Source organism: Rhineura floridana, chromosome 8 (assembly GCF_030035675.1).
Source record: "Rhineura floridana isolate rRhiFlo1 chromosome 8, rRhiFlo1.hap2, whole genome shotgun sequence".
Taxonomy (NCBI): Eukaryota; Metazoa; Chordata; class Lepidosauria; order Squamata; family Rhineuridae; genus Rhineura; species Rhineura floridana.
The window spans coordinates 741,442-757,883 of NC_084487.1; the positions used below are offsets into that span (position 1 = coordinate 741,442).

General features: G+C 47.6%; 1 protein-coding gene across 1 annotated transcript in view; it reads left to right on the top strand.

Moving 5' to 3' along the window:
* SND1 (staphylococcal nuclease and tudor domain containing 1) overlaps positions 1-16,442 on the top strand; it is a 318,600-nt gene that overhangs the window by 174,604 nt on the left and 127,554 nt on the right. Inside the window, exon 14 of the mRNA XM_061637944.1 lies at positions 12,612-12,684. Within this exon, the coding sequence (XP_061493928.1) occupies positions 12,612-12,684 (73 nt within the window). The remainder of the gene's footprint in view (positions 1-12,611; positions 12,685-16,442) is intronic.

Below are 16,442 nucleotides of genomic sequence, written 5' to 3' on the forward strand. Positions count from 1 at the left end.
AGTGATAGGTTGCACTTCACAAGGACTGGGAAGAATGTGTTCAGCCTCAGCATGGAGAAATTCATCAGGAGGGCTTTAAACGGAATCCTAAGGAGGAGGGAGACGTAAGCTTGGCGGTAACCACTAACAAAGGCTTGTGCACAGTAAGAGGAATGGAGGGAATAGCTCCAATGGGGCCCAGTAATAGTCCTCATAAAAATGTAGGAAGGAAGCCAGGCCGTAAATCATTATGGTCTTCGATATCTATATACTAATGCCCAGAGTATGGGAAACAAAAAGGATGAACTTAAACTCTTAATACAGAGGATAAATACAACTTGATAGGTATAACTTTGGTGGGATGACTCCCATGAATGGAATACAGAGATTGAAGGTTATAACTTGTTCAAAAAGAACAGAAGGAATAGAAACGGAGGCGGAGTCGTGCTCTGTGTTAAAAATATATATCCCTGCACAGAAATACGGGAGGGTGAACTTGGTAGCCCCACCGAGAGTAACTGGATTAAAATAAATGGGGCAAGGAATAAAAGGAATATGGTGGTTGGGGTCCACTACCGACCACCCAGTCAAGGAGAAAACAAGGATGTAAGTTTAGCAAAGCAAATTGCCAGTCTTTCAAGGAGGCATGATGTAGTAGTAATGGGGTGTCTCAATTACCCCGATATCTGTCAGGAGACAAATTCTGCCAAAGATGGCCCCTCCAAGAAACTCCTGACTTGTGTTGGAGATAAGTTTCTAGTACAAAAAGTGGACTAAGCAACTAGAGGATCAGGTGTCCTTGACTTGATTCTAATCAGTAGAGATGACTTGATGGATGAAGTGGCAGTTACGGGAACTCTGGGGGAAAGTGGCCACCCTATACTAGAGTTCTTGATTTTAAAGGAAGCAAAAGCTGAGAGTAGCATATGTGTATCCCGGATGTCAGGAAAGCCAATTTTAATAAACTTAGAACAATGATAAATAAGTTTCCATGGCAAGCAACCCTAATGAGAAAAGGAGTCCAAGATGAATGGGAGTTTCTAACAGCGGAAATTCTAAAGGCACAATGTCAAACAATTCCAACAAGGAAAAAAGGGGGAAGCCAGAAGAAGCCAGTGTGGCTTCACAGAAAGCTTAGAGATGACCTGAAAACAAGAAAGGACACATACATGGAGTGGAAAGAAGGCCAGGCCACAAAGGAAGAGTACAGGCAGGTAGCACGGAATTGCAGGCATGGCGTCAGGAAGGCTAAAGCTGAGAATGAGCTGAGGTTAGCGAGAGATGCTACAAGCAACAAAAAAGCTTTCTTCAGGTACATCCATAGTAAAAGACAGAGAAAGGAGATGGTGGTACAGCTGTTCAGTGAAGATGGAAAAATGGTAACAGATGACAAAGAAAAGGCAGAAGTCCTCAGTTCCTACCTTGGCACAGTTTTCTCCCAAAAGAGGGTCTATGACTCTCCTGGCAAACATAAAGTACAAGTTGAAGGGGCAGGATTGCAGCTTGAGATAGGCAAATGGTCAAGGAATACCTAATTACTTTGAATGAGTTCACATCTCTAGGACCCAATGAACTACATCCTACAGTAGTGAGGGAATTGGCTGAAGAACTCTCAGAACCGCTGTCTATTATCTTTGTGATGTCATGGAGGATGGGTGAAGTGCCAGATGACTGCAGGAGGGCTAATTTGTCCCTCTCTTCAAAAAGGGCAAAAAGGAGGAACTTGGGAACTACAGACAAGTTAGCCTGACATCAACCCCTGGGAAAATTCAACAGCATATTATAAAGCGGTCAGTCTGTAAGCACCTTGAAAACAATGCAGTGATTACTAGAAGCCAACATGGATTTATCAAGAACAAATCCTGCCAGGCTAATCTTATCTCAGTTTTTGGTGGGATAACGTCCCTTGTAGACTGTGGGAATGCTGTGGACATAATATATCTCATCTTCAGCAAAGCTTTTGACAAAGTGCCCCATGATATTCTGATTAGCAAGATAGCTAAATGTGGGCTAGATGGAACAACTTGATCCACAGAATTGTACACAAAAGAGTGCTTATCAATGGTTCCTTCTCAAAGTGGAGTGAGGTATTGAGTGGGGTACTGCAAGGCTTGGTCCTGGTGCAATGTTCTACACTAAGGAAACAGAAACCAAATGCACAGTTATAAGATGGGGAGGTACTTGGCTCAGCAATACTACATGTAAGAAGGATCTTGGAATTGTGGTTAATCATAAGCTGAATATGAGCCAACAGTGCAATGTGGCTGCAAAAAAGGCAAATGCTATTTTAGGCTGCATTAACAGAAGTATAGTTTCCAAATCGCATGAAGTACTCGTTCCCCTCTATTCAGCACTGTTTAGACCTCATCTGGAATACCGCATCCAGTTCTGGATATCACACTTTAAGAAGGATGCAGACAAACTGGAACGGGTTCAGAGGAGAGCAGGAAGGATGATCGGGGGATTGGCAACACTGAAGAGAGAGAGAGAGAGACTGAAAGATCTGGGCATGTTTAGCCTGGAGAAGAGAAGACTGAGGGGAGATATGAGAGCAAGTACATGAAATGTTGTATAGAGGAGGGCCGGGTTCTCTTCTCGATCGTCCCAGAGTGCAGGACACGGAATAATGGGCTCAAGTTGCAGGAAGCCAAATTTCGACTGGACATCAGGAAAAACTTCCTAACTGTTAGAGCCATAGACAATGGAACCAATGACCTAGAGAGGTAGTGGGCTTTCCGACACTGGAGGCATTCAAGAGGCAGCTGGACAGGCACCTCTCGAATATGCTTTAATTTGGATTCCTCATTGAGCAGGAGGTTGGACTTGATGGCATTGTAAGCTCCTTTCCAACTCTGCTCTTCTATTATTGTATGACAGGTGTCATATATCATTAATTTCTCCTGTTCCAGCAGCTCTGGAATAGGAAGACAACCCATAAATGGCACAGGATACAAATGATGTAATTGAAACAAAATCTGCTGAATGCACATGGTTTGTTCCAGTTCTGTGAGCTTGAAGTTGACCATGATTGGGGTGTCCTGGGCTTCTAAGCACAGAGGCCTTGCCCCCCCCCAGTTCCTGTAGAATTGCAGCAGCAACCTCTCATTTGTGGGATGGGGTAGAGCTCAGCCGTGATGAAGTCCTCTGGGGGGGGGGCTTTGTTGCCACGCACTCGCAGCCCTTCTGAAATGCATTTCCTTGTCCAGAATCCCAACAGATGGGGAGGCTGGCTGGCTTGAATAACTCTTCTGCCCTCCCTTTCTCCCCCAAAAGCCAGCACTGTGCTGGGCTGGTTTCCTGCAAGCCACCAGTTCCTGGTGCACCATTTATCCGTGCACTGCTTCAGCAGGCCAGCCAGCTCTTGGAACGGCCTGGCCCGGCTCATTGACTGCTCTACAAAGTCACAACAGGAGTCCTGGCACTTCCCTTGGATTGTTTTGTGAGCTTTGACTATGCTGAACAAACGGCAGCGGCCCTGGGATGGGAGCAGCCATTAAGAGGCCCAGCAGGAGCTGATGGAAATCTCCTCTTCTTCTGGAGGAGTCCAAGGGGCCATGGAGAAGATTGAGGAGGAAATAACAGCTTGTTTTAGAAGGGGGGCAGGAGTGGGGCTGGCCTGCCTCGGAGCCTGATGGTCCTTTTGTATTATCAGCAGGTCTGCAGCTCCTTGGATTCTGGGAGGGTGATAGGGAAGTGGAAATGCAATTAACAGGAAAGGTTAGCAGGCTGTGGGAGGAACAGCCTGCCTGTAAATTGGAAACGCCTCTTTGTCCCTTGTGCTCAAGGAGAAGCCATAGAGATGTCGCCCTTGTGGGCCCTGTCCTCGTAGGGGGAGCCATATGGGGCTGAGCAGGGCAGGAAACTGCGGGCTAAACTTGGAGTATCATGCAAGTTAGGGAGGGGGTGGGATGCGAGGAGGTGCCTCTTTCACGATCTCTCACTTTAGAAAAGGCCCTCCTTGAACAGTGCAGAGGGAAGGAGCATAGCTCAGTGGCGAAGTTTGCATTCTGCTGTTCCCCTTCCTCAAGGAGAGGCACTGTTTTATCTCACTGTGGAGCATTTCCTGCCTCTTAGGAGTCACATGTAGCCCCAGCAGTCTCCTGTCCAGGCACAGTCAAATGTGACCATGTTGGATTTTCTTGGCAATTGGCTATTTACATGCATGTTTAATTGAACAGGACTGTGGTCACTGTTCCCAATCGGTTTGACAACACTTATTTCTTGCACCAGGTCCTTGGCGCCACTGAAGTTCAGGGCCACTGTCCCTCTGGTCAGTTCCATGACCAACTGTTCTAGGGCACACTCATTTAGGGTATTTCTTTATTTATTTACTACATTTCTACCTCACCTTGCTTTTTCATGATTGAAACCCATACGGTTCCCAGGCGGTCTCCCATCCAGGCACTGACCAGACCTGACCCTGCTTAGCTTCAGCAGGGAGCTGGCCACATGTGCCTTCAGACCACAGCCTGGGAACAGAAATTTTACCTCTTTGTCGTGACTGGAACACATATGTAGCCAGATTATGTCAGGGTAGTTGAAGTCACTCATTACTGCAACATTTCCAGGCTTGGAAGCTTCCTCAATTTAATTTGTCATGTCAAGATCTCCCTGAGCATTTTGATCTGGGGAACAATAGAACATTCCCAGTACTAAATTACTCTTGGGACCCGCTTCCACCACCCACCACGATTCTGTGGAGGAGTCTGCCTTTTTGGGGATTTCTAGCTTGTTGGATTCAATGCCCTCTTTCACATAAAGAGCGACACCCCCCCCGGTATGTCCTTCCAATATAGTTTATATCAAGGGATAACTGTGTCCTGCTGGTTTTCTCCATTCTACCAGGTTTCCATTCCGGTAAGGCCAGGCACTCCAGTTCTCCCATCTTGGCTCGGAGGCTTCTGGCATTCTCATATAGACACTAGTATACAGTGTCTCTCTTCATGTGTCTTTGGAACTTGCATTTTGCCCTCCCTAGATTACTGTCTTGTGCCCCTGCACTCTCAGTGCCTAGTTCAAAGCCTGCCCCATTTAAGATTTCATCCTTTTTCCAGTCTTTATCTCAGGGGGGAGATTTCTTCCAAACTGGACCCTCCTCAGCTCCTGCTGGCTTTCTCCCCTCAATCAGTGTAAAAGCTGCTCTGCCCCTTTTTTTATTTTAAGCGCCAGCAGTCTGGTTCCATCCTGGTTCAAGTGGAGCCCGTCCCTTTTGTACAGGCCCGGCTTGTCCCAAAATGTTCTCCACTGCCAAACAAATCCAAACCCTTCATTCCGATGCCATCATCTCATCCACGCATTGAGACTACAAAGTAGTGCCTGTTTACCTGGCCTTGTGCATGGAACGGGTAGCATTTCAGAGAAAGCTCCCTTGGAGGTCCTGGCTTTCAGCATCCTACCAAGCAACCCAAATTTTGCTCCCAGGACCCTGCGTCTGCATTTCCCCATGTCATTGGTGCCAGCAAGCAATCTAAGTGATGGACGACATCCACGGCCTTCACACCAGCGTGCTCTCTGCACACCCATCACCCTCCCACTATCTAGGTTCCTAATGATTGAATCACCCCCTGCCAGAATCCCTCCATCCCCCGGAGGAGTATCCTCGGCCCAAGAGGATATCTGCTTGTCCCCCAAGGAATGAGTCCCTTCTAAGGATCATTTCCCTCCTCCTCAGATAGAGGCTGTCCTTCCCTGAGGCTCTCATCCTCCAATGTAGCAAGGGAACTCTCATCCTTGGACTGGGACACCTGCTGTATAATGTCCCCCAAGGCCTCCTCGACACACTTCTCTGCCTCTCTCAGCTTCTCCAGGTCAGCCACTTTGTCCTCAAGGAAACAAACTTGTTCCTGGCCAGCCAGGAGCAAAATGCACCCAGGGCACACCCTCAACTTCTGTCCAACAGGTAGATAGTCCACATGTTAAGAACATAAGAACATAAGAAGAGCCTGCTGGATCAGGCCAGTGGCCCATCTAGTCCAGCATCCTGTTCTCACAGTGGCCAACCAGGTGCCATGGGGAAGCCCGCAAGCAGGACCCGAGTGCAAGAACACTCTCCCCTCCTGAGGCTTCCAGCAACTGGTTTTCAGAAGCATGCTGCCTCTGACTAGGGTGGCAGAGCACAGCCATCACGGCTAGTAGCCATTGATAGCCCTGTCCTCCATGAATTTGTCTAATCTTCTTTTAAAGCCATCCAAGCTGGTGGCCATTACTGCATCTTGTGGGAGCAAATTCCATCGTTTAACTATGCGCTGAGTAAAGAAGTACTTCCTTTTGTCTGTCCTGAATCTTCCAACATTCAGCTTCTTTGAATGTCCACGAGTTCTAGTATTATGAGAGAGGGAGAAGAACTTTTCTCTATCCACTTTCTCAATGCCATGCATAATTTTATACACTTCTATCATGTCTCCTCTGACCCGCCTTTTCTCTAAACTAAAAAGCCCCAAATGCTGCAACCTTTCCTCGTAAGGGAGTCGCTCCATCCCCTTGATCATTCTGGTTGCCCTCTTCTGAACCTTTTCCAACTCTATAATATCCTTTTTGAGATGAGGCGATCAGAACTGTACACAGTATTCCAAATGCGGCCGCACCATAGATTTATACAACGGCATTATGATATCGGCTGTTTTATTTTCAATACCTTTCCTAATTATCCCTAGCATGGAATTTGCCTTTTTCACAGCTGCCGCACAGTGGGTCGACATTTTGATCGTGCTGTCCACTACAACCCCGAGGTCTCTCTCCTGGTCGGTCACCGCCAGTTCAGACCCCATGAGCGTATATGTGAAATTCAGATTTTTTGCTCCAATATGCATAATTTTACACTTGTTTATATTGAATTGCATTTGCCATTTTTCCGCCCATTCACTCAGTTTGGAGAGGTCTTTTTGGAGCTGTTCACAATCCCTTTTTGTTTTAACAACCCTGAATAATTTAGTGTCGTCAGCAAACTTGGCCACTTCACTGCTCACTCCTAATTCTAGGTCATTAATGAACAAGTTGAAAAGTACAGGTCCCAATACCGATCCTTGAGGGACTCCATTTTCTACAGCGCTCCATTGGGAGAACTGTCCATTTATTCCTACTCTCTGCTTTCTGCTTCTTAACCAATTCCTTATCCACAAGAGGACCTCTCCTCTTATTCCATGACTGCTAAGCTTCCTCAGAAGCCTTTGGTGAGGTACCTTGTCAAACGCTTTTTGAAAGTCTAAGTACACTATGTCCACTGGATCACCTCTATCTATATGCTTGTTGACACTCTCAAAGAATTCTAATAGGTTACTGAGACAGGACTTTCCCTTGCAGAAGCCACGCTGGCTCTGCTTCAGCAAGGCTTGTTCTTCTATGTGCTTAGTTAATCTAGCTTTAATAATACTTTCTACCAGTTTTCCAGGGACAGAAGTTAAGCTAACTGGCCTGTAATTTCCGGGATCCCCTCTGGATCCCTTTTTGAAGATTGGCGTTACATTTGCCACTTTCCAGTCCTCAGGCACGGAGGAGGACCCGAGGGACAAGTTACATATTTTAGTTAGCAGATCAGCAATTTCACCTTTGAGTTCTTTGAGAACTCTTGGGTGGATGCCATCCGGACTCAGTGATTTGTCAGTTTTTATTTTGTCTAAGAAGACTAGAAATAATAAGTCTCCTAATAATTTTTATTGTTGGTTTTTATGTGCTTAGCAGTGTGCTCCTGAAATTCTGCTTCAGCATCCCCTATTGTCTTCTTGCTTTTCTTTTTCTACCGTTTGTGTTCCTTTTTATTTTCCTCATTTGAACAAGACTTGCATTCTTTGAAGGAAGCCTTCTTGCCTCCTCTGATAGCTTCTTTGGCTGCTCATTAACCACGCTGGCATCCTCTTGGCCCTGGTGGTACCTTTCCTGATCTGCGGTACACTCTCCATTTGAGCTTCTATTATTGTGTTGTTAAACAACTCCCAAGTGTTTAGGAGTGATTTGGCTCTCTTTCTTTTTACCAACTTTCTTTTCATCAATCCCCTCATTTTTTGGAAGTTCCCTCTTTTGAAGTCAAGTATGACCATATTGGATTTTCTTGGCAATTGGCAATTCACATGTATTCAATAGCACTGTGGTTGCTGTTCCCAATCAGTTTAACAACACATCTTGCACCAGATCCTGGGCACGAGCTAGATTAAGTCCAGGGTTGCCACCCCTCTGGTTGGCTCCATGACCAGCTGTTCTAGGGCACAGTCATTCAGGACATCTAGAAATGTTGCTTCTTTGTAATGACTGAAACACATCTGTAGCCACTCTATGTCAGGGTAGTTGAAGTCATCCATTGCTCCATTTCCTAGTTTGAATGCTTCCTTGATTTCATTTTTCAGCTCAAGATCTCCCTGAGCATTTTGATGGGGAGGGGAGATAGAATTTCCCCAATACTAAGTAACTCTTGGGGCCCAGAGTCACCACCCACAATGATTCTGTGGAGGAGTCTGCTTCTTTTACTGTTTCTTGCTTGCTGGAGTCAATGTCTCCTTTCACATATAGAATGATACCACCTCCCATATGTCCTTCCCTGTCATTCCGATATAGTTTATATCCAGGGATAACTATGTCCCACTGGTTTTCTCCGTTCCAACAGGTTTTCATTACGCTCACTATATCAGTGCTGTCCTCTACGGCCAGGCACTCCAGTTCTCCCATCTTGGTTTGGAGGCTTCTAGAATCAGCATATAAACACTTGTACACAGTGTCTTCGGCAGTTTTCATTTGACCTGTGGTAATTTTGCGTCTCTGAATTGCTACCCTGTTCCCCAGCACTCACAATGCCTATTTTTAGGCCTACCACGTTTAAATTTTCAACTTTTTTTGTCTTTATCCCATGGAGGGAGATTTATTACGAACAGAACCCTCCTCAGGTCCTGCTGGCTTTTGCCCTCTATCAGTTTAAAACCTGCTCTGCCCCTTTTTTTATTTTAAGTGCCAGCAGTCTGGTTCCATCCTGGTTCAAGTGGAGCCCATCCCTTTTGTACAGGCCCGGCTTGTCCCAAAATGTTCTCCACTGCCAAACAAATCCAAACCCTTCATTCCGATGCCATCATCTCATCCACGCATTGAGACTACAAAGCAGCGCCTGGCTACCTGGCCTTGTGCATGGAACTGGTAGCATTTCAGAGAAAGCTCCCTTGGAGGTCCTGGCTTTCAGCATCCTACCAAGCAACCCAAATTTTGCTCCCAGGACCCTGCGTCTGCATTTCCCCATGTCATTGGTGCCAGCATGCACCAAGACAGCTGATTCCACTGTAGAACTTACTTACCAAGCAATCTAAGTGATGGACGACATCCACAGCCTTCACACCAGCCTGCTCTCTGCACACCCATCACCCTCCCACTATCTAGGTTCCTAATGATTGAATCACCCCCTGCCAGAATCCCTCCATCCCCCGGAGGAGTATCCTCGGCCCAAGAGGATATCTGCTTGTCCCCCAAGGAATGAGTCCCTTCTAAGGATCGTTTCCCTCCTCCTCAGATAGAGTCTGTTGTTCCCTGAGGCTCTCATCCTCCAATGTAGCAAGGGAACTCTCATCCTTGGAGTGGGACACCTGCTGTATAATGTCCCCCAAGGCCTCCTCGACACACTTCTCTGCCTCTCTCAGCTTCTCCAGGTCAGCCACTTTGTCCTCAAGGAAACAAACTTGTTCCTGGCCAGCCAGGAGCTCAATGCACCCAGGGCACACCCTCAACTTCTGTCCAACAGGTAGATAGTCCACATGTTACAGGCAGTGCAAAACCATGGAAAGCCCCCACCACTCTGCTCCCTTCTTACCTGCATAATTGTTTTTGTACTTTATTGAGTTAATTAGTTATTATTATTATTATTATTTATTAAATTTATATACCGCCCGACTAGCGATAGCTCTCTGGGCGGTGAACATAAAATAGTATAAAAATACAATGAATAACAAAATAATATTAAAATACAATCAACAATACAATAAACATTATTAAAATTAGATCAATGTAACTTAAAATGCTTCAGAGAATAGGAAGGTTTTGACCTGGCGCCGGAAGGAGAGCAGAGTCGGCGCCAGGCGTACTTCCTCGGGGAGACTGTTCCATAGTTCGGGGGCCACCACTGAGAAGGCCCTAGATCTTGTCATCACCCTCCGGGCCTCCCTGTGAGTTGGAACCCGGAGGAGGGCCTTCATAGCAGAACGTAGTGCACGGGCCGGTTCATATCGGAAGAGGCGTTCCGCAAGGTATCGTGGTCCCGCACCGTATAAGGCTTTATAGGTTAATACCAACACTTTGAATCTAGCCCGGAAACATATTGGCAACCAGTGCAAGCTGGCCAGAACAGGTGTTATATGCTCGGACCGCTTGGTCCTTGTCAGCAATCTGGCCGCCGCATTTTGCACTAGTTGTAGCTTCCGAACTGTCTTCAAAGGTAGCCCTACGTAAAGCGCATTACAGTAATCCAAACGTGAGGTTACCAGAGCATGTACCACTGATGTAAGGTCCTCTTTACTCAAATAGGGACGTAGCTGGGCTACCAACCGAAGTTGGTAAAACGCATTCCTAACCACCGAGGCTACTTGAGCCTCAAGTGAGAGGGAAGAGTCTAAAAAGACTCCCAGACTACGAACCCGGTCCTTTAGGGGGAGTGTAACCCCGTCCAGGACAGGGTATATATCCACCATCCGATCAGAGAACCCGTCCACCAACAGCATCTCAGTCTTGTCTGGATTGAGCTTCAGTTTGTTAACTCTCATCCAGTCCATTGTCGAGGCCAGGCAACGGTTCAGCAAATCGACAGCCTCACCTGAAGAAGATGAAAAGGAGAAGTAGAGCTGCGTGTCATCAGCATACTGATGACAACGCACTCCAAAACTCCTGATGACCTCTCCCAACGGCTTCATGTAGATATTAAAAAGCAGGGGGGACAAAACTGACCCCTGCGGGACCCCATATTGGAAAGCCCGCGGTGTCGAGCAATGTTCCCCAAGCACTACCTTCTGGAGACGACCCGCCAAGTAGGAGCGGAACCACTGCCAAGCAGTACCTCCAACTCCCAACTCCGCGAGCCTCTCCAGAAGGATACCATGGTCGATGGTATCAAAAGCTGCTGAGAGATCAAGGAGAATCAACAGAGTTACACTCCCTCTGTCTCTTTCCCGACATAGGTCATCGTACAGGGCGACCAAGGCTGTCTCAGTGCCAAAACCGGGCCTAAAACCCGATTGAAATGGATCTAGATAATCAGTTTCATCCAATAGCGCCTGGAGCTGGCCAGCAACCACCCGTTCCAAGACCTTGCCCAGGAATGGAACATTCGCCACTGGCCTGTAGCTGTTAAAATTGTCTGGGTCCAAGGAAGGCTTTTTCAGGAGTGGTCTCACCACTGCCTCTTTCAGACAGCCCGGGACCACTCCCTCTCGTAAAGAGGCATTTATCACTTCCTTGGCCCAGCTACCTGTTCCATTCCTGCTAGTTTTTATCAGCCAGGAGGGGCAAGGATCCAGTACCGAAGTGGTTGCACGTACCTGTCCAAGCACCTTGTCCACGTCCTCGAGTTGAACCAACTGAAGCTCATCCAACAAAACAGGACAAGACTGTGCTCCGGACACCTCACTAGGATCTACTGCTATAACTTGAGAGTCTAGGTCCCGGCGGATACATGAGATCTTATTCTGGAAGTGATCGGCAAACTGATTACAGCGGGCCTCCGATGATTCCACCCTGTCCGGAGGGTTTGAATGGAGAAGCCCCCGGACAACTCGAAAGAGCTCCGCTGGGCGGCAAAGAGATGATTTAATAGTGGCAGCAAAATGATGTTTTTTAGCTGCCTTCACTGCTCCTACATAGAGCTTAGTCGAAGCACTAACCAGCGCATAATTGTATCCGTCGGGAGTTCGTCTCCATTTCCGCTCAAGCCTCCTCCTATCTTGCTTCATCGCTCTCATAGTTGAATGCTATGGTTTAGTTGCTCAGGTCAAGGGACAGACGGGCAGAGTGGGGTGCCCTGACCTGTTCCCTCTGCTGCTGAACTGGCCTTGACGCTTTGTCAGCCGGGGCTCCCTTGCTAGGCTGTTTTAATTCTAAACTGTTTGCGCTCATAGCTTCCAGAGAGGAGTGGTGAGAGAGAGAGGTAGGGTGTGTGTGTGTGTGTGTTGTGTGTGTAGGGGTAGGCTTCCGTGTGGGCCCGGTGCACTGCCTTCCTGCTTTTCACCGTTTTCCCAGTGCAAGGCTGCTTTATTCGGGTGACATCTCAATTTAAGAAACTTGGAAGGAACTGATTTCCATTAGAATTGGAACATTAGTGGCATATTTTGCATTTAAATGTTTCATGAGATTAAGCACTGAAATAATTATTTACTCCTTTTGATTCTCCTGTTCTATTGGCTCCTTTTTTTGTGCAGAAACAAAACCTTTTAATTTTGAGCAATGTCTGGGCTTCTTTTGAGCTGAGGTGAGCACCTTAATGTTTCTGCCTTCATGCCCTGGATGGCTGCACTGCGCAGGCGAGAATGATGTGGGAGGAGAGCAGCATAGAATCATAAAACCATAGAATACTTCAGTTGGAAGGGGCCTATGAGGCCATCAAGTCCAACCCCCTGCTCAGTGCAGCAGCATGGTGTACTTCTGACTTCTCTGACTGCCTGATCACTTTTCCCCAACAGGGCTATAAAGAATGGGAAAGGACTGCACAGCAAGAAGGAGGTCCCAATCCACCGGGTGGCTGACATCTCTGGGGTAAGAAGCTGAACTGGAATGGGAGGAAGTCTCACTGCAGATCCTATGAGTGTCCAGATGTTGGGCTTTTTTAAAAGGGCGAAATGTAGAAAGGCTCAGAAAATGCCTTCCGCTAAGAAATGTCATGACAAGCCAGGTTGATGGTAGCCATTTGGGAGTCTGCCATCTCTGAGGCCTTGACAGTAGTGCCCAACACCTTTGGCACCACCATATTTGAGGCCTGGGTGGTGGGCGGGGGCATGTGGCTAGCTGAGGAGTTGTGCACTCTGTTCCCATTCCCTGGCAGGGGGTGGGGGGTGAATGGGAATCAGTCCTCACCAGACAAAGGTGCCCTTACGTCTCCCTGCTGACTTGCTGAGTTCGTAAATGCCCAAATGTACGTTTTTCATTTCTAAAAAAGTGAGGCGAACTGGGCCACTTAACTGCTGAGGTGTCTTATGTCTGCTTGGACCCAGGAGGCCGCTTGAGAAGCCTGCTGTGTGTTGGGGGGGGGATTTGGAAAATGTCTGAAGAGACAGGCCCCCTGGGCATGCCAAGCCTTCTAGGGACGGTCTGCTCGGACCTCCGCTCCTTTGTTGCAGTGTCTAGTCTGGGGACCTTTGGCCCTGCTTTCTCCATTAAGGGGATAGCTTTGGCTCCAGAATCCTCTTCACACTGAAACATCCCAAAGTGCTTTTTTGCCTTGAGCATCTCCCCATGCCCCACCCTGCGCAAACCGTCCTGAGATGGAATCTCCCCTGCCCCCCAGTTGATGTTGAAAGGCAAAGTGAAAAGGAATGAAAATTTCTTGCACCTTAGGGGTTCCTTCTCCTTTCGCCTTTGCCTTTAAGTGCTTACGTGTCATGAAGATGGAATGCAGATCAGCACACACATGTGTGTGTGTGTGTGTGTAGATATATTGATGACCAGGAAGTGCCAGGCTCTGTATCTTGCAACACTTGACACTGCAGTGGTGGCTGAGAGGGAGGAGGGAAGCCCTCTGAGCACCCACTGGCCACCTTTGGGCCTTGACAGAAGCACAGTCTGCACTCCTCACCCAGGACAAGCAGCCTTTGGAGATCTAGAGGGCTGCTTTGGGACTCAGCTGGAGAGAAGCAGGAACTGCCTGCAGCAAAGGCGCAAAGCTTATGGCCGCCTGGGTCCCCAGGGCCCCACTCCTTGGCGCTGTCTTGTTGGGAATGTAGAGAACTCCATGGTGCAGCCATAATCTGGCAAACATAGCCTGTATGTATAGGGCTGAGTTTGAGCTGAGCTTTGCTCATGCACTGGTCTGGGGTCCCTGTTTGCCCTACTGCTGTCCTTGAAACTGTGGTTTGGCATTTGGCTTCTGTTGGCCCTTCTTCCCCCGCTGCTGTTTGGGGAAGGGCTGTAGCCCAGTGGCACAGCATCTGTTCATGGAGGATAAGGCTATCCATGCCTCTAGCCAGGGTGGCTATGCTCTGTCTTCTGACACCAGCTGCTGAAAACTGTAGAAGGGGAGGGTGCGCTTGTGCTCAGGTCCTGCTTGAGGGTCTTTTCCCATTGGGACATCTCATTAGCCACTGTGTTAACAGGATTATTATGATTTTATTTATTTATTAAATTTATATCCCGCCCTTCCTCCCAGTAGGAGCCCAGGACAGCAAACAAAAACACTAAAAGCACTTTAAAACATCTTAAAAACAAAAGACATTAAAAAATATTAAAATGAAACATCTTTAAAAACATCTTTTAAAAAAGAAACCACTTTAAAAACATCTTCCTCTTTCAATAAGCCTTTTAAGTAGAGACCTTATCTCAATCTGTGTCTGTGCTGGAATTGCTTTTTGAGATGTTTTAAAGCATTTTTAAAAAGATGTTTTTAGCGGTGTTTTGTTTGTATATATTTTAATGTCTGTTTTTATGACACTTCAACTTTGTTTTTATTTTATTCGTTGGCAACAACACAGTTTTATCAATGCAAGTTCCCCTGTGATTTTAAGTGATGCCTTGCACTCTAGCTTGGACAAGCTAGCCTAGCTTTTAGTTGTTTTTAATCTGAATAGGAGACTGAAACTTCCAGATGAGTCTTTGTTCACCTAGAACAACCTAACCCTTTTAACAACCTAGAAAAACAGGTTGTTGGAAGGGTAAGCCTTCCCTTTTAAAAACTGAGCTGACTCTCCCAATGTATGTACTGGTGGACTTTCCTTTTTACCCCTTATCCAGAATTGGAGTTTAGCCTGGTTTAGTGTGTCCCCAAAAGCTTTCTTGCTAGAGTAGTGTTGAAAACCAGGTTTCTATAGGCTTCCCACTCCTAGAATTCAGCTCCTAAGTTGTGTCATTTCAGGATTGTGCTCCCAGCTCACTGGGACCTTATGGTGTCATTGCTCTGAGCTGTTTTAATTAAATAATCAAATGAATGGGTGTTTCTTACCCCCTTCTTCTCCCTCTAGCTCCTGTCCTGGATCCCTTGTTTGTTCTCTGTCTCCTGGTGCCCCCCACAGGTCACTGTGAGCCTGCTAGCGGTGGTGCTTGCCCCATCACCACCACCCCCAGTGTCATGTGCAAGATTTTCTACTGAGCAAACCCAAGGAGGCGGCCATGCTGGTCTTTGTAGCTTGTGAGCCAGAGGCTCCCTCCCCCGATCTAGTTTTTCTGAAACAATCCCCTCCCCAAAAATCAGAAAATTAAGAGGGGAGCCTTCTTAGCATGTGGGTTCATCTCTGGGGCTGAATGTGCCATCAGAGCCTGAAGCCATGGGGCCACTGGATGTCCAGTATGGGAGAGACAAGTGCTTGGATCACACTCCCAATGCTGTTTTCTGGCACTGCAGCAATGCAGTAAATGATGCTGTACCGCTAGAAAAGGCAGGGAAAAATGGAGTGATCCATGGGCTGGGACACCTCCCCTACGAGGGAAGGTTAGGACGTTTGGGGCTTTTTTGTTTAGAGAAAGGCGAGTTAGAGGTGACATGATAGAGGCGTATAAAATGATGCATGGCCTGGAGAAAGTGGACAGAGGAAAGATCTCAGCTGAGGCCATTCAGTGAAGCTGAATGTTGGGAGATTCAGGACAGACAAAAGGAAGTTCTTCATACAGCTATGCAATTTGCTGCCACATGATAAGGGCCACCCAATTGGACAGCTTTAAAGGGGATTTGGCCAACATTTGGCGAGTGAGGCTGTCAGGGACTGAGGGGCTCGCTGGGGCCCAGCCTGGACCTTGTTAAGACATTCGCCCGCCTTTGGAGTTTGGGGTTCTGCCTCCTGCGTCCCTCTGTGGAACTGGATGTCCCGGTTCAGCAGTTCATTCTGCAGGAAGCCCCTTTCAGGAGGTGATGGCTGGATAGCCCCTCCCCCCGCAAGACTGCCCGCGAGTGCTTTTCCCAGCATGGCTGCGCCCCCCTTCCCCCCCACGCGCACACACGTCCGTGGTTTGCTTTTTGCTGCGCAGCTGCTCACAGGAAGTGTGTTTTCCTTGGCATGTGATGTGCCCCCGCTATGCCTTGTGACAATTTGACAAAGCTTGGCATCTTCATGGGAAATAAACAAAAGAGGACTTTGTCAGTGCATCATTAATGTTTGGGATCTCATGGGATGTGAAGGTGGCTTTGAAAGAGGGTTGGACAAATTCATGAAGGAGAAGGGACAGGTCCACCAGTGGCCAGTCTGGACCTGCAGGCTCTTTAGATGACTCCGTATGCCACGTGTGGGCGGGGAGGGTGCACCAGCATCAAGAGAGGGCGGCTGCCTTCCTGCCCTGCCTGGGGGGTCCCAGTGGCATAATCGCTCCCCACA